The sequence below is a fragment of the Argiope bruennichi genome, chromosome 4 (genome assembly GCF_947563725.1).
Source record: "Argiope bruennichi chromosome 4, qqArgBrue1.1, whole genome shotgun sequence".
NCBI lineage: Eukaryota > Metazoa > Arthropoda > Arachnida > Araneae > Araneidae > Argiope > Argiope bruennichi.
Genome location: NC_079154.1, coordinates 110,131,981 through 110,150,902, shown reverse-complemented (window position 1 = coordinate 110,150,902; position 18,922 = coordinate 110,131,981). Strand labels below are relative to the sequence as shown.

General features: G+C 28.6%; 1 protein-coding gene across 4 annotated transcripts in view; it reads right to left on the bottom strand.

The window, feature by feature from the left end:
* LOC129965782 (carboxypeptidase M-like) overlaps positions 1 to 18,922 on the bottom strand; it is a 476,038-nt gene that overhangs the window by 13,742 nt on the left and 443,374 nt on the right. For all 4 annotated transcript variants that reach the window (XM_056079961.1, XM_056079960.1, XM_056079962.1 and 1 more), the window contains exons 3-8: positions 12,799 to 12,896; positions 11,370 to 11,542; positions 8,856 to 9,043; positions 7,491 to 7,664; positions 5,668 to 5,820; positions 4,341 to 4,483 (exon numbers count right to left, since the gene is read on the bottom strand). In XM_056079961.1, the coding sequence (XP_055935936.1) occupies positions 4,341 to 4,483; positions 5,668 to 5,820; positions 7,491 to 7,664; positions 8,856 to 9,043; positions 11,370 to 11,542; positions 12,799 to 12,896 (929 nt within the window). The remainder of the gene's footprint in view (positions 1 to 4,340; positions 4,484 to 5,667; positions 5,821 to 7,490; positions 7,665 to 8,855; positions 9,044 to 11,369; positions 11,543 to 12,798; positions 12,897 to 18,922) is intronic.

Here is an 18,922-nt window from a genome sequence, read left to right as displayed (position 1 = left end):
ATTTTCTGAATTATTAATTTGTTATCTTGGATATTTCTCATTTGTTATTATAGATTTTTTTAAGGAGATTGCCTAAAAATTTCTACAAATATAAATTAACAGAAATATACTGAACATCTGCAGAAGTGCATTTTCTTAATTGCTCAAATATTAACTAATGACTAATAAATTTGTTTAAATATTTCTATATATAGGGTGGCCATAAAATAACTTTCCTTGTTTGGCGGCATTTGCAGATGGAACGAAATGAAGCCCCTTTCTATATACAGACTGTAGAAGGCATGAGAAGATGAATTCAGCAGAAAAAAAATAGTACTGAAAGTTGCCGATAAGGGAAATACTAACGCTATGGGAGTACAGTTACGAATGAATTCATGAAACTCTCAGGAGATAATCTTTTATTCATCAATATTAAGGTCCCCTGTACAACATATTTCATAAGGTGTATGATGTTCTCTCTGCTCCATATAAACTGTCAGTTTTAATGTTCATAACAGTCCTGCTTATGTTCTGTTTCAAGACATGTAGGTTTGCTTTTGAACAGCCACGACATTACACTGTCTAGTGTAGAACAATTTTACCAGTAAAGCATGCTGAGATAAGGTAGAACCCATATTAAACACACATCAACAGTCAATCACGAACAACGGTCAAGAACACATCAATAGTCAAAAACGAATTGCTAATAGGCCATTTGTTCTCTTTTTACAAAGGATGCGTGGCACAGCTATCACGCACGTACTAGGAGTTTACATATGCAGTCTCGATATGCAATTTTTCTCACTCGTATGTGATAGCAGGGCCTATATTCCTCCTACCGGCAACTTTTAGAACTTTATTATTATTATTATTCTAGAAGCCGCCAAACATGGAAAGTTATTTTATGGCCATCCTGTACATTAATTGCTAGTAAAGCTATACTGATGAGTTTCAGAATGCATTTTGTTATTTACTCATCTGTTATCTTTGATATTCAATTTGGTTATTATATTCAAAAGATATAAAAAATGTTACGAAATTATTTTAATAAATTTAAATACTGCATCTGATTAGTCGATGCCTTTAGGGAGAATGTTCGTAATAAGTTATTTTCGTTTTTAATATATTATATATTTATGTCATCAAAATCGAATTTAATGCAATATAAGTATTTTCCGAAAAAAACATTCATAGTTTCTTTGAAAACACTTAAGTCCTATAGAAAATTATTTTAGAATTTTCTTCATATATTCATCGCAAACATCCATAATTAAAATATTTATACATGTGTTGACACTGACAAGCTTATAGAAAATTATCAAAAGAATTTTCTGCATGTTAAGGCAGATAATAGAAAAACCCTTAGAAAAAATCTAATTTATTTAAAATTTCTCTGACATTAAATTTATATTAATGTTTGCTTAATATCTTAATTTGTAAAAAAGAATGAAGCATGTGTATTTTAAAATAAGACTTTAGATCCATTAATTTAATGATAAAAATAGATTCAAAGGAAAAAGGATTTTGTTTAACTTTTAATCCCCTAATTAAACAAAGAACCCAAAACAAACAAAAATAAACCGACTTACATTGAAAAAATAATTTATTCATTATGTTATAAGTATGTTATTTCAATATATTCTAAAGAGGCGATGTAAACGCAAACTTATTAATAGTAAAGATAGAGTATTTTATGTTCAAACTTTTTATAAATTATGAATTATTTATCATTAATATGAATATTCGACAACAATCCTTTATTTAGGCCTAGTGTAAGAAAAGATATGCATGGAGTGATCATTATCATGAATTATACTAATGTGCCTTTTAAGTATATTGGAAAGATGTTATAAGGAATTGATTGGAATGTTCCAAGATTGTTTCTGAAGAACACCAACAAATAGCATCGTCGGATTGTGCCAGTAAGGTATTAATGACGACTTATAATCATTATAAAACAGAATTTTCAAAATGCATTGTTTAACTAAATTATATCATAGTAAGGATTAAATAATTTGCATTCAGAGATTTTTAATAAAATTAGGAATAATTCATCATTGATTAAGCTTATATTGATATATGACCGTAGTAATTTGTTTATGCTTTGTATAGAGAATATCATGAATTATTTATAATGCAAGTATGACTAATGTATATTATATTGGTGCTTGTATATAAAAAAATAAGATTAATTCTGGAAGGCCTCACAAATTGAAACAATGGATTGTGGTTATAGAATGTTAGTTGCGGCTGTAGTCTGTACGAAGTAGCATGTCAAATGGCTTTGTTGTTTTAACATCATGATAGTTATACTGATTTCATATTATATATTTTTTGTTGTATTCGGCGATTACATAAATCCAATTTGTTTATGAACTAAATGATAAACTTAGTAACATTTAACAATACCACAACATTATAACTTTTATAGCGGCTATAAAAAGTTTACAGATTAAGATTACGGCATGCACTGCTTTTCTTTTTCAACAGAATATACTGCGTTTTCTCGCTCTGAATAGTCGAGTGTCCTTTTTAGTTTATCGTTTCCTTTTCCTTTCCAAAGCTTACCCTATATTTCCCAAAGTATTCTCTATTGAGTATTTTAAAATGGGGTTATTGGTTATGTGCAAGGAAAAGACCAACTTTTTTTCTGAGAGTTTTTTTTTTTTGTTGTTGTTGATGATGTACAAAAAACTGTACAAGCGAGCTTTTAGGTCTAGTTACTTTATCGGAACAAAATAATTAGAAGCATGTGTGCTTATATTTCCTTGTCCCTCAACATATATTGCAAATTGAAGGGAGCATATTACGAAACGAAATGATTTACAAGATGTATTTGCAAGAAAAAAAGTTTATAGCATTGAATTCTGTCTATCAGAAAGTTTTTTGTTGTTTTTGTTTTTTCACTGGAAACGCGTTGCTACTTGTAGACGTTACCATTTCGTTCAGTGGATCCTATTTTTCCCACAAAATATGTGTTCGGTAAAAATCATAATATGTTAATATACATTTAACAGACGATTCCTTTTCAGACATTTTATAACTGCTACTATTTTTATTTCTGTTAAAATATTATTAAAAGTTAAAATCAAATTGAATTTTTTTGATAAACATATTTTGTTAATTTTATTTCGTTCGAAGATCAATTGTAAACCTTCTGGAATCTGGCAATGCTTGTAAGATACGCTGTTAAGTTGAAAGAATATACTACAAGCCGATGGAATTCTAAAATGCTTGGAGTGTTATTTTAGTTGTAAGAAGCTATGAAGCTTACAAAAACGGTTAGTTTTCTAGAAAGCATATAAAAATATGTATCGTCAACGAATTCTTGATTACTTCCCTTCTAAATTTTCAGAAAAGTTGATAAAATATTATCGAGATCAAAATCCAACCTGTATGGCCGTCTTCGTTATGAAGTTTTCAGAGAGGACAACGTTCATTGGAATGTTGTGAAAGAGTATCAGATTTAAATACTGATTGTGGTCAAATCTTTCATTACATTAGAGATGCATATAATGTATTGGACATTTCAAGAAATTGAATTTAAGTAAGTATTTTAAGGTTCTGATGTAAATAAGAAATAACAAATGGCAAAATTAGTCTTAAAAAGATCCCATAAAATATAATACTACCCTACACCTGATGAGAAAAATTAATTGCAAGAAAAATAATTAGGATGTAAAATAATTTAATTTCGACTAAGAATTTTTTTTAATATCTAACTTTTTACATATTGGCCTTTAAAAGAATAAATAAGGAAAAATGATTGTTTAATCTTTTTATTAGTTGAAATATAAATATGATTTAAATCAGAATCTAATTTAATAAAATGAAATAAATTTATACTCTTCTCAAATGTTCTATGAAATATTTTCCTAACAAAAGTGATTTTAATTTATATTGCTAATTTGATTTTTTTTTTATAATAAGCATAGCCTCAAAACGAAAATCTTGAAGTTTGAAAAAGAAACTCAACTGCACAAAAGTGATGTTGTAAAATTTAATAAATTAAAAATATATATATAAAATTTCTACTAGATCGTTATCAATTATTTAAAATAAACTGTTAAAAATAAAAAAAAGTAATTTTAATTTTAAAAAATAGATAAATTTTTAAATACATTTTTAAGCGTTTAATTTTTTAAGGATTTTTTATTTGTAAACATTGAATTATGCATAGTTATTTTTATGAAAAAATTACAAAAAAAAAAAAAAAAATGCAATAATTATATCGAAATCGAAATTTACATCGAATGTATCGAAATTTCTGTTGATCGAATTTTTTTCATTAACGTTGAAGTTCGATATAAAAATGCTGATTTGTCCTTTAATTGCTTTTTTATTGCATCACGTTGACTTACTTCGATGATGTAAGAACCGGGTAATAATATCCTCCAATATTCTCCTCGTTTCGTGGAGTAAAACGTCATATCACGTCCTCTTATTTTTAGGGCAGCTTTGGGTATTGGATTGTTGCTCGAGTCTTTCACGATTCCCTTCACACCTATAGTTAAAACATGAATATTAATTTAAATAAATTTTTATATTTCTTGTTCTATAAATATGTAGGGTTTCAACATTATATTTCAAACATTCATATAAATATGGAGCATGAGTTTTACCATTAATCCTGTTGATAACGTACTTATTACATTCGTATTTAATTAAATTTTTAAGGCAAGTAAAATTAACAATGTTTTACTTTCTTTTTAAAATTAAACTATGAAATTTACTAATAACAATAATAATTACATAAGAAAATTATAATTATAAATTTCTTATAACGTTGCTTATAATTTTCTTATAATGCCTCATGTATTTTAAAGTTTTGCTTGAATTGATTTGTTAAGTCAACCATCTAACTCTCCGACCCGCCCGAAGGCACACGGATTTAAACCATAAAACTGAATGACCGGGCCGCCGCAACAGCAACATTGGCGGGAACTATGGTTGAGTCCTAAGGGCCGTCACCGGCCACGGTACAACCCTCCCCGAAGGAAGTACGCCCCGTCATCGATGGGAGGAGCCAGATCCCCCACCTATTAGTGTACCCTCCAGGGTGGCGAGATCCAACCACCATGCCGGAAGCATCTCATCCTCATTACGAGGTGCCCCCCGGGGGGGAGTAATTTATTACCCCGGGGAGTAATGAGGAATTGATTTGTTAATATTGATTTTTTTGGATTTAAAAAATATTTTCAACTACTGAAAAAAAGAATTGCATTTTATTAATACGTTTTTATTAGATATTAACACAATCTGTATTCACTGTTTTAAATAATATGAAATCTTGTTAGTAGATGTTTTTTAACTAATAGATTGCTGATTTCATATGGAATTAAAATTAAATTAAATTTGATCGATGAATTAAAATTGTTATGAATACAAATATTAGGTTATAAACGGCGAAACAAATTTTAAATTTTTAAGAATTGCATAAGAAAGGCAGAAGAAAAAAATCATTATCAGAATTTTATACAGCCAAGGACTTAGTTAGGTTAAATAAAATTATGCAATATTATATTTCAAAACTATATAAGATATTATTAAAATAGCATCTGTCATCAATTCTTCATGAACAATTTTTTATTCTAACATAAACTTTAAGAAGGGTTCATAAAACATTTACATAGAATCATTTTTTATATTGCATATGGATAGGTATTATTATTATTATTATTATTTTACCTTTATGCACTTCTCCAAGAAAGTGCAGTAAGCCTTTTCTGTTTTCCCGCCAATATCGTTCTAGTTCCGTTTTGAGAGGGAATTTGCAACAGGATATCTCGAAGGTCACTTCCATCACGCCGCCGTACACATAATTGTAATCCTGCATTCCACCTGTAAAGGGATGTCGTACAATGAATGTTGGTCTAAACGCTGCTTTATTTCTTTTGATTTCATTTGTCTTTTTAAAAGGCAGAAACTGAATGAATATATGGTGCATAAAAATTATTAATTATTTGAGAGATTTTCAATTTGTTTCAATTCTTAGTACATATAGGTAGTGATATCTCTTAATTTAAATGCTACTTAATTTTATCTTAAATTAATCGTATTACTTTTTTCTAAACTTTTCTCCCATTTTCTGATCTAAATATCATTTTTTTATTTAATTATTTTTCACACGTGCTTAAAAAAATTGCTACCTTTTTTGTTCCTCACGCCATGCGCGAAGAGATAAAAATCCTTAACACCTGCACATTTCTTGCTAGCAGGTCTACGATTCTCTTTCCTGTTATACGTGTCAAATAAATCCCTAAAAAATATTTTTATTAAAATCACTGAGGGAAAAATTACTTTCACTTTTCTTTTTTATTCTAGTGCGAGCATTTCTTTCCATTGTACAAATTATGGCTCCAGTGGTTAAACAAATGGAAGTTCCTTCCATAATTTGTTATCTTTCGGCATTTAATTTTATGGCATATTGGACAAAATAAGGTTTTCTTCATTTTCTTCTAAAATTTAAATATGTATTTGATAAATAAAAAAATATGCAAAAAATTAGCTTTTAAATTTAAGAATTACACTCCATTAAAGATTGAATGTGATAATAATTACTACAATTATCTGAATTATCTACAATTATCTGACGATCTTAAAGGGCACCCATTGTTTTTTGTCAAAAAGACATTACTCTTTTTTACAGAAACCGTAGCCATAGATCCTGAAAGTTTTGTTTTGTTAGCAATTAGGAATAATTAATATCCAGGAATTCAATCATTGTTGGAAACCTTATGTAATGATCATCAATTTGAAATTCAATGCATTTGTTCACCAAAATTCAAAAGAAAAAAACAACAACAACCAATAACTTTAAACTTATACATGTTGTTTTTGTTGTTTCTTATGGCACTTGCAAGCCCGCTGTTACGAAGACAGCGATTTGAGCCTGTGGGGGAGCGTCTCTTGTTTGTTTAGTAGAGCCAACTAGGGCCAAGAGTACGACTTAGCTACTCACGCATCACTCATTTGCTTGCACAACCTCTTTTCACAGGAGGGCACATTCACACATCTCACAGATAGAACAACGGAAGAACAACCATGCCCAAACCGGGACTCGAATTCAGGACGCCCAGATCTCGGGGAAGACGCGCTACCCCTATGCCAGAACGCCGGCGAAATTATACATTCCGTGTTCAGTTTCATTGGCAGCTGTTGTCAACTGATTTTTAAAATACTTTATTCAGATTTCATTATGTAATTAAATTAAATTTTATAGAAACCGAATGCTCAAGATCATTGGCTTTGAAGGGTCTTAAAATTCATTTTATGGATACAATTTATATCACAATGACGGAGGGAGATCTTTGTCCTTGAAATCAATCATGAGTTTGAATATAAGTTGAAGTATTAACAAGCAAAATTTGCCTTTACCATTGTCTTAAACCACTAAATTATTTAAAATTTCAATAGTAAATTTCTCCAATAAAATGAAGACGGATTTCTTTTAAAAAAGAGAGAGGAATTCTGAAAAGTAATGCCATTCATTTCATATTCGTGTCACCTACCTGTGAGAGGGTACCACGCCGCTCCATTGGTGGTCCCGTTAGCGAACCCCGGTGTCCCGTCTCTGCACGGAATTCCCAGATGCATGTTCTCATGGTTGAAAGAAAATACTGAGGCTAGGTATCGGAAGACATCGTCGTCTGGCGTTAGGGAAGGTGAACTGAACGTAGTGAACACTGCAAAGAAAATGGTTTATGTGATTACATAATTAATGATGATATAAAATTTTTCTTTCGGGGCTGGCTCTTGCTTAATTGAGATTTACCTTGTTTTAGATTATTGAATATTTTGTTAAAATATACTTAGAATGTCAGCATAGCTTAGATAAAAATAAAATAAACCTATTTTAAAACTTCAGTAAAAGCACTGAATATTTTTTATTAAAAACAATTAATGCTCGAATGAATAGCTTTGTTGATCACGCACATTTTAATATTCTTTTCCACGTACATTCCAGCAACGACATTGGCATTTTTATTTCTGAAACTAAAGAAAATATAGTTTCGCACAAATAAAGGATAGCAAATAGAATATAAATTATCAGAGATTTAGTATTTAAGTACCATTTAATGATGACAAAACTCAACTAAATCTACAGAGCTAAATGATTTTTTTAACAAAGACAACTTGCATGGCTACTCAGTTATACATTTGTCTCTTCTTCTGAATCCAGAAGGAGAAATGGCATTAAATGGATCTTGGAACTTAGAAAAATATGCATTTGTTTGTTTACAAACACAGGAACGGAATATCTAGCCAGCATTTACAACTCATTTACATTGCTGCTTATGTAAGCTGTGTTTTATGTTAAAATTCATTAAATTAAGTAAAAATAATGAAATAAAATCAAGAAAATGTCTATTCTTAAAAAAATGGCGATTTACTAAGGAGTGAGAAGAGCACTTTTAATCACTTCTATATACGTACAGAGAGTGACCATAAAATAATGCTCCTTATTTGGAGGTTTCTGCAGTTAAAACTAATTAACAGAATAAAATCAAATTGCATATTAAGATTGTGAAAAGTAAACTTAGATAACAAAAATAATTTTCAATAAGTATTATAGGATATGTTCTTTTTCAATCAATTAAAATTTCATGAAATATTATACGATCCATTTTTCTTTTGTTCTAAATAATCTTTGACTCATCTTTATTCCTTCAATGTTAAAATCTCTACTGTCAACACTTTCATTACTAATTATAATTTTACAAAAATCATCTTCCAATACTTTCCATAATCTAAGTAATCCATACGAAATTTAGTTTAATTCCATTAAATAGTCTCTTTTGCTGATGTCTCCAAAAAGAGAAAGCTATTTTATGGCCATCCTGTAATTAATTTGTAATACATTGACTTTCACTTACTGTTATTGGCTTCGTTATCGTATGGATAACTGGCGACAAGAGCACCACCGTGGATATTTCCTGAAAGCACAAACTGCACATTTTCTAGCCATTCTTTGACTGCTTCTGTTTCTGGTTGCTGCTGCTTGTTGTTGGTTTTAAAGAAATCAGGAAAATTGCGATTTAAATCAAAGCCCCTTGCGTTGTACCTAAAGATAAATAAATGGATTATATTCTAGACTATGGTATAATTACACAATGATTTAATCTTCAAGTTTACATGAAAAAATTTATTTTTATGCGTATAAATGAAAAATACTTTGGACTACACTTCATCTTTCTTTCAGAAATTTATGGGAAGTTATAAATTCTTGAATCAAACATTCCTATTTTGTCTATTTTTATTTATCAAATTATAAATTCGAAGTATGTATAGTACGATTATTTCTTGTCTAATAACCTAAAACAAGCAATAATTAAAAAATTGTGAATATTTTTGGTAAATATACTAAATTGATAATAATTTTAATAAATATAAAATATAAAAATTTTTTAATATATTTAAAAAAGTCTATTTCTCAATATTAAAACAATAACCATCACCTGGGTAATTTTACAGTTATATTTATTGATAAATGGTTTGATATGAGCATTTTGCAGTCTTATTATTAATAAATATTCATATCAATATTTAAATGTGTCGGTGATTATTTTAAAATTGTTTTTATTTTCTTCTGAGAGCAAGAAATTTTCAGAAATTTCAGCCAGAAAATGATTATTTGCTTTAAATATGAGGAAAACAATGTGATTTTTTTACTAAGTAGAAACAATTCTAGGAAAGTGCTGGGGAGAATTAAATCACTTTATTTTAGAAATTTTCGAAAGCTACATTTTTGTCATTTAAACTCCATGTTATAAGAAACATTCAATAAAATTAAAACACCAGGCTAGTCTCTAACAAAAATATTTCATAAATTAAAGAAATCGTCTTTAAAACATGTAATTCGAGTTTCTAGGGAATGAAAATTTCTATTCTTTTCACCAAACAGAGGAAATATAATTCTTAGGTTAACTTAAAAATAACTTTCAGAGTTATACAAGACAATTTGTATTTCCTAAAATCCTTTTGATATGCATTGTTTCATCTTTAAAATGCAGCAGTGTGTTTAGTTCTTTGAATTTTATTCATGGCTTTATATTACATCGAGGAAAAGGAATCCATAGAAAAACAAAAACTCGAACGCATTATTTAAGATACTTATTCCTAGACTAGAAGCCAAAAAAGCTTTGTTCTTAGATATTATATTGATATTTCTGAAGAATTATACATTTCCATATATAAAATAATAAAGAAACAAAAAATAGTATCTATTAAAAGAATGGAAGCATTAAATTTAAGAACAATAAAAGTATTACATGAAACCACATATATATATTTGTTACTTTCGTATTTATTCTCCATTACGAACTAGAAAGAACCATTTATCTTTGAATTATATTAAATGGAGTTCAAAATATTGCACGATTTTTTATTAACTTATATAATGGAACGACATTTTTATGTTATGAGCGTTTCACTCACTGCATAAAGAATTAAAGCAAGTGTCTGTAATCAAATGTAAGGTATTTGTTTATAATTTTTTTAGAATAATTGGAGACTTAAAATAAAATTATCATGATATGATTGAAAGAGTTTTGTAAAGATATGGTAAAAACATAAAAATGTATATTTGAAACAAACCAGTAAATTAAATAGAATTCCCTGAAATCTCAATGCCATGAAGAAAACTGATTTTAATACTGCAGTTTAATACATTTCAAAGGGTTATTTGAGATATATTAATTAATTTTTATGATTTCATAGTATTTGTAAACAGTCCCAATAAGAATAATCAATATTTTTTAATTATTATAGACCTATGAAACGGATTTAAGCCTACAAATTAAAAGTAAATAGTTATATTCATTTTGGTCCGCGGAACACCAAATATCAGGGATATATCGCTTTTCATAGATTAAATATCGGTAATGACTTCATTGGCTTAAGTCATTATATTTATAATTAACCGAGTTTACAATCATGCGGAAATACAGATTAATAGACGTTCATAAGAATCTACATTTTAGATGTTGCGCCTGTGAACCAAATTTTGTCTGTTTAACTATTTACGTCTAGTAATTATCGAGTTCATTTATATTGGAATAACTAGATAGATAGTTTTTTTAGATGGATTTCGTTTAAAATGTGATGTATATCTACAAATTTCATCTAAAGTTTATATATAAAATTTCAACGGTCTCATTCAAAGCGTTTTTCAGTTATTGTGTTCACAGACAGCCAGACAGACAAATAGATAGACATAATGACAAAACCTGTTTTACAGCTCAGAGAGATCAAAATCTCGAATTCATTATTATTTATTTTTTTATGATTACAATACTTTCTCTATATTCATATAAAAGAAAGTAAAAACGCATCATTGATTGATTTGTTCCACTGAAATCGCGCATTCATTAAATGAAGTCTTTACTCACCTCCCCTGACCCCCAGAACACTGTCCTTCGATGGCGGACTCGAACCCATCCGGATTCATGGATGGCATGATATGGATGCGCGTGGTGTCCAGCAACCACCGCACGTAATTGTCTGTGTAGTAGTTGTTGATCAGATACGTGATGAGGTGAAGCATCAATTCTCTACCTACTGCCTGAAAAGGAACAAAAGAATATATTAGTCACTCGATTTTAACTTTTCTAATGACAAGCATCATAATAATGACAAAAGTAATATAAAATCAACAAAAAAGAAAAAAAACATTGAAGGTAAAGACACTGGTCCAATTCAAATAAACGACACAGTCGTGATTTACTGTAATACAATGATTAATGCTGGATGATAACAGGACCTTGGAATAACTTCAAGAATAGTTCAGACATGAGAAAACGAATTATTTTTTCAAAGAATCAAGTTATTTAATTAACTTGTTAACTAGTAACCAAATTATTTTTCCAAGTATAACGGAATGACCGTTTCTATTTAAATAATTACATATAAAAAAGATTTTTCTAATAAATATAATGCACTTAAGAAACTTCTGTTTTTTTGTTATAACTATAAACCGTATTAATTCTTACATTTTTCTTATTTTTCTTAGTAAAACTACTCAGAAAGTTTCATAAAATAATTATTACATTAAAGCAATCATCTCTGAAATTTTTTAAATTGCTGTTATGCATTCAGCAGAAAAAAATATTCAAAATATGTAAGTTAATGATAAGAAAAATTTACACTAAAATTATATCCTTCATGAAGGCATATTTGAAGATTAATCTTATTTTAAAAGAATAATAGGAATAAAAAAATCTATTCTAGTTCTGTTTCTAAAAATGAAGAGAAATAAATGATGGGAATGAAATATATGTGAATCAATACACAATTTGAAAAAAAAAAAAATGATTTGAAATAAAACGAAGCATTGCCTTCTATAATGACCCTTATTTCCAATTAATCAGTAATAATAGTTATTTAAATTACAGATATAGAGGTTTTTATTAGAATTTTTATCATAGCAGAGAAATACATAACATATCGTATCGAATAATGATTACTATAGAAGTATCCTCGAAACCCAATATTTACATATCGTGGAAATTATTTTATTCAAATTTTGTAATTTTAACTATATGTTTCGCATTCATTTTCAAAATTTGTATGTCACGATCATTTAATATTGTATGTTGAAAAAAATTGTTACATTTAAATTGTACTTTTGAGCGAATGTCATGTAATCGGAAAAAAATATCCTTTTAAAGTATAGACAGAACTGAGAAACTTAACTGATTAAAATATCTATGCTTAATAGATTCACATATAGAAAATTGATACTTATGTATACATAATTATCGCTTGATTAATATTATAAAATAAAATTAACAGTTAAAATTTGTGATTTAAATCACTTACTTCATTTCCATGCATATTTGCTACATATTTAACATTTGGTTTCAGGATAGGTTCTTCATTTGGATATCTTGATACTACCATTACCCAAAGCTCTCTTCCTGTAAAGATAGAAATTATGTATACTAAATTTATTTTTGCAGGATAGGTTTTTGAAGTTTTGTATGAATAATGAATTAAATTGACTCCATAAAGAAATAAATTTCAATTAAATTTTTCAACCTGAAAAGCACATTTATAACATGATTTTCATTCAAGGTGCATTCACATATTAAAAAAAAAATATTTCAAGAAGTTTCATTTCTTACAACATTTATTTCTTGCAAAATGGTATGAATTAAAATCGGTTTAAATAATGAAATTTATTTAGTATTAAGTGATTTATGAGAATAAATGGAACTTTTGATACCCACACACCAGGGACTGAACACCTAATACAATGAGAATAAAAATGCATCATTAAAATTTTCATCGTAACTATTATGTTGTTAGTTTTTTTATTGCTAAAATTACTCATAATTATAAAACGACTCATAATTCTTAGCATGTACTGCAGGTCCTGCACACAACCATTTTTAAGAAAAATTATATGCCGGTATTGATTTTCAAATTAAAAAAATTTCATTTTTTAATGAACTAAATAATTACTTATGGCAAAAATTAAAAACTATGGTAGGATTTCTTGACTCTCAAATCTCATTTATAAGAGATCATTAAAACATAATTATTGCCATACTAAATTGTTAAAAAGGTTTTATTTTATTTTATTTATTTAGGATTTTTCTGATTTAAAATATTTGTCTGACTTTCACCTGAAAAAATATATAAAGAAAGGACTATTCTCTGGTTAAATGAAGTGCTGTAACAACTAGGCCCAATTCATATTCTCTTATTTTCTATTAACTCATGCATTTTAATATCTTCTATCTAATTTTTAATTTTATGACTTATTGAATTAAAATTCTAGCTGGTATAAGTAACTTTAAACAAAACTTCACCGCTACCGAAACTACACACTGCATATTTTAGCATAAAGATATTCTAGTTAATACAGCAGCATATTAACCAGAAAACAAGAAAAAAATTTTTTTTATCAAAATAATACTTATTTTTAGGAACTTTGTCATCAATTAACTAAGTCATTATTTTCACAAGTCAGAAACATCTGAAAAGCACTGTTATCGAAGAGAGTATATCTCGTGCAATGGTTTTATCGATTTTAGTCTTGACTAGAAGAAAAAAAAGCTATTCTACAATAACAGATGTAGAGAAACATTGTTAAAAAGCATTTTAAGTCATTTGAATTTTTTTTTATAAAAAACTTTTCATGAATATATGTTTTGTTTGCTGACATTTCTTTTACTGTTTTATTTTATAAGAATTATAAGGAATTTTGTATAACACTATTGATGCAATAATTAAAAAAATAATCCATCAATACAAATTCAATTAAAAGTGAAGCAAATAACTATGCATGTTTTAGAAAACCTATTATACAATATAATTTTGAAGGCAGAACCTCTATATGTAATAATGAAAGCAAAATACTAAGAAAAAGGAGAAATCAAATTATTTATAACTTCATTTTGTAATTTCCTTTACGGAAGAAAGGGAAGATGTAAAGATTTCCTAAAGCTCATAATAGATTTTATATTATGTTTATAAAACCTATTATAAAATATAATTTTGAAGGCAGAACCTCTATATGTAATAATGAAAGCAAAATACTAAGAAAAAGGAGAAATCAAATTATTTATAACTTCATTTTATAATTTTTTTTATGAAAGAAAAAAAAGATGTAAAGATTTCCTAAAGTTCATAATAAATTTTAAATGCAATACTTAATGCAAGGAATTTTAAATAAGAAAATTTCTTACCATCATAAGTATTAGAAGAATGTATTAAAAACTTCAAATTAAGTAGTTTATTTACTTGTAATTTTTCATTCCGACTAAATTTCTTATAAGATCTTATGGTGCTGTCACTAAATAGTAATAAGACGCAAAATGCATAGTACTGTAATAAAGATTAACATCGTTCGTGGTATAATAAGCATTATTAGCGTTATATCTTCATCAATGATATTTCTTATTAACACAACATATTGTACAATATTTCTAATACGATATTCCAAAATCTGAACGGACACATTCATGGACATATTGTATCAAAATGCTTAAAAGTGGTTCAAGTACTAATGGTGAAAAAATAATACCCTGGTGTATAGTATTATTTTTCCATCGTTATTAATTTTAAAACACGAGTACTGGATCTAATGTTGTGTCAATTTTGTACCCCTAATATGTGTATCTGTACAGTTTCTTCCTCTTCAGATTGCCATGTCATTGGAAATCTGCATAATTGCTCTTCACTTTAAAAATAACAACAAGAACACGTATTTTTGCACAAAGTATAGAAAAAAAAATTTAAATTGTTCAAAACATCTACCTTATTTTCCCTTCCTAAGTTAAAAGAAAAAAAAATATTCATTTTTGACATTAAGTCTGTCTATCTATGAGTTTGCTTGTCTGAGTACACCATAACTCAAAGGCACTTTTCACCTAGTTTATCTATTTCTATCAAATTTTGAGCGAAATCCGGTCTGAGCAATTCATTCTATGTATCTCCATATAAGATAACACAATAACTACCAAACGAAAAGAACTCTATAGATAAAATTTGGTACATGGATCCACCATGTAAAGTATAAATGCCTACCAAATTTGGAGTTAAATAGGTCAAGGTCTGTTCAAGGTCTTTCTGTCGGTCTGTACATTCACTAGCATATAAACTCAATAATTCAAAAATGCAACGACGTAAATATGTACATTTGCTATTTGATTTTATGGCTACAATTATAGTTATGTATCTAAGTTTGATTTCAATCGATAAAAAAAAGCAATTTTAAGAAACAATTCAATTTTCGGATACTATTAAACGCTTACCAGAGATATATCCTTAAAACAGATCGTGAAAGATTGCATGGCATATTTAGAAAATGAGAACGCCAAATACAAATATTTCTTAAATATTTTTCGCCAATACTTATAGGCATTCGCTGCCTTATCTAAGGTGGAATAAATGAAATGAGATGCATTTGAGTAGTTTTAATTAGTCTTCTACTTCCTTGGGAGGAGGGGGGCTCCTAGTCGAAATAAATGCTTTTAAATCGTGAAAATTAAAGTTTTTGAATTGAAGTCAAAGTAAACATTCTTTTGAATAAGCAGATGTTTTCACATCAAATTAGGCTAAGATAGAAAAATGGAGGTAGTCATTCAGGAGAATTGGAATAACAAATTTATTGAATGACTGAAATGATTTCTTAACTAATAAATGTATTGAATTCTTATTCGTGAAAACGAAATTTGAGGGATTATGTAACGGTGTAACACAGCTAATTTTGTAAAGATTCAGTAATGAAGAAAATTGCCTTTTAAAAATGTACCAAACAAGCTTTGACAGATTATACATTTAAAAATGAAGAATTAAAAAATAATCATGATTTCTCTGTCAGGAAGGTTTATTTTCAGATGTACACACATTTTATGAAGAAATATATTTATATACACAAATAAATATATATCTTCGTATGTAGAATTTTTTTGTATTCTTATTTATATTTCTTATATTTTTAAATTCTTTAGTTTAGAATCATCGAATTTTTAAAAAGTTCGAGCAAACTTTATTTGGAAAAGATCATACCGTTCAGCAAAATGGAAATCTCTTACCATGTAAAAGAAAACCAGAGCCATCAATACTTGTTTTGGCGACGACATGGCTCGGAATCTGATCTCTAATGAAGTCTTATACTGCCTTAATGGTTTCTTAGGACTGAAAGCCATATTTCATTCGGATTCCATAAATCAGTTGGCGACATTAACATTGCTACGGATTTATCTTTAAACACATTTGTTGAAGTTTTGGTCAATAATAATAAAATGATAAAATATTCCGAGCTACAGCGTAAATGTTTGATGTTAAATTTGACTATTATTTGAATGTAGGAAAAAAAGAATGATTGATTTTGGGATTTGAATGATTAAATGACGTAAGCACTTATTGATTTAATGTTTCTACTTTCAATTTCCCTGGGTCAGAGCATGCATTCTGCAAAATATGGGTATAAATATTAGAACGTCCGTCGGTGTCGATTGGACACCAGGGCCTGTTTAGTGTATCCTCCTTTCCGCATTTTTGCAGAGAATTTCAAATTTTTCGTGACTTTTAATCATTTTCCATGGTGATTACACAGAAAAAGTTTTGTGGTTTTAGGTTAATTAGGAGAGATTTTACAACTAAATATACCTAGAATGTACGCTGATATCGTTTCGATACCAAGGCATTTTATCATTATAAAATAGCAGTCGTTCAACAAAAAATAGATACCATTAGTAAAAAAAACTTCGCAAAATACTATCGCATATTTTTCAAATCTTAAATGCAGTGTTATTGTGTTCACAACAGAAATGAATCAATTAAACTAAAATTGTTGTGCCTAAGTGTTTCGTTACATAGCATTTGTTTATCGGCTCATAAAAAAAAATTCATTCGATTTTCGAACTTTGTGCAGAGCAGACCCCTTGAAACGATGGCTCGTAGAAAAGGTCTAAGCCCTGATAAAATTGCTAATTTGTTGCAAGAGCTTTCTGAGAATGAGTCGAATGGTAGTGAGCTATCTTGTTCTAATTTAGATTCCGATGAAGGTTGCGTGAAAGGGACTGCAAAGAATCTGAAGAAAGTGCAGATGAAATTGATAATATTCCAGTAATAAATACTGAATTTAAAGGAATTACAAATTCGCTAGAACGTAAAAAGTTCGAAATTAATGAGTATAATGGAAATGTAGCTAAAAAAATGTGTATCTCTTGGATGTAAATGGTGTGCGAAAAATGTACAGAACAAATTGAATATCACTACATCCATTGAAAATGAGGTATGTACAAAACATTATGATTACAAACGATAAATAAAGATTTAAAAACTTGCATTCTTTCAAAAATTACAATTTCGCTCATTATATTAATATTTATAAATATTATAGTTTTATTTCATTTTACATGATTAAGTAATTTTTTTGTTACAGTTTTTTATTATATAAACGGTCATAATATATGATAATTACATGAAATAATATTAAAAATTCTTATAGCTAAACCTTACTGAACAGCAGTCCTGCAATTATTTAGTTATTAAAATTATTTTATATATTTTATATCGCAGTGTCGAAATGACATCGGCGAACGTTTAAGGGTAATGGAAATCTTGGACGTTCTAGTATTAAAACTTTTTTCATATAGAATTAGGCTCCAAATGGTTAGGTAATCTTGAAAATCAAATAATAAGCCATATCACTGACTCTCCGACCAGCCTCGAAAGCACACGGATAAAACACTGAATAACCGGAGCGCTACTACAGTAACTCTGACTAGAACTGTGGTTGAGTCCTAAGGACATCCGACGATAGACAATCATTTATAAAAGGAAGTGCGTCCCGTCATCGATGGGAGGAGCCGGACCTCCGCTTGTTCGTGTACCCTCCAGGGTGGCGAGAACCAACCAGCATGCCGGCATGCCAAAATGAGGAAATTTCTCATCCTCATTTCGAGGTGCCTCCCGGGGGGGGATCACGTAATAAAACAGAAGAGAATTCTCCCCTCCCTCGTCTACTTAATCCAATATGGCAAACTTTCTTCTATGTTTTGTCGTAAATTGAAGATTAAAAAAATTCGTATCGTCGTCGTAAATAAAAAAAGAGTATAGAATTCGGTCCTCTTCATATGGGTCGATTCGATTCTATGTAAATTTACAGTTTCTTGAGAAAGTAACAGTAGTTACAGAACAAATTACACTGTTTAAACTCGATCGCATTTACATACGCACGAAAACTTATACTGATTAAAAGACGTTTTTCTGAGATCCAGATTTGATTAAGATCAGATTTTCTGAGTCAAGATTTGATACAGATCAAAATTTTTAATATAATAAAATAATTAATATTATTTTGTTCTTTTTTAATCACATTTGTAACAATATTCTAACAAACGTAAAGTGTCGGCCAATATCTGCTCAAACTAGTTATACGGTGAAAGCAATTATTAAATAGAAAGACTCCATGCAAGATACTATG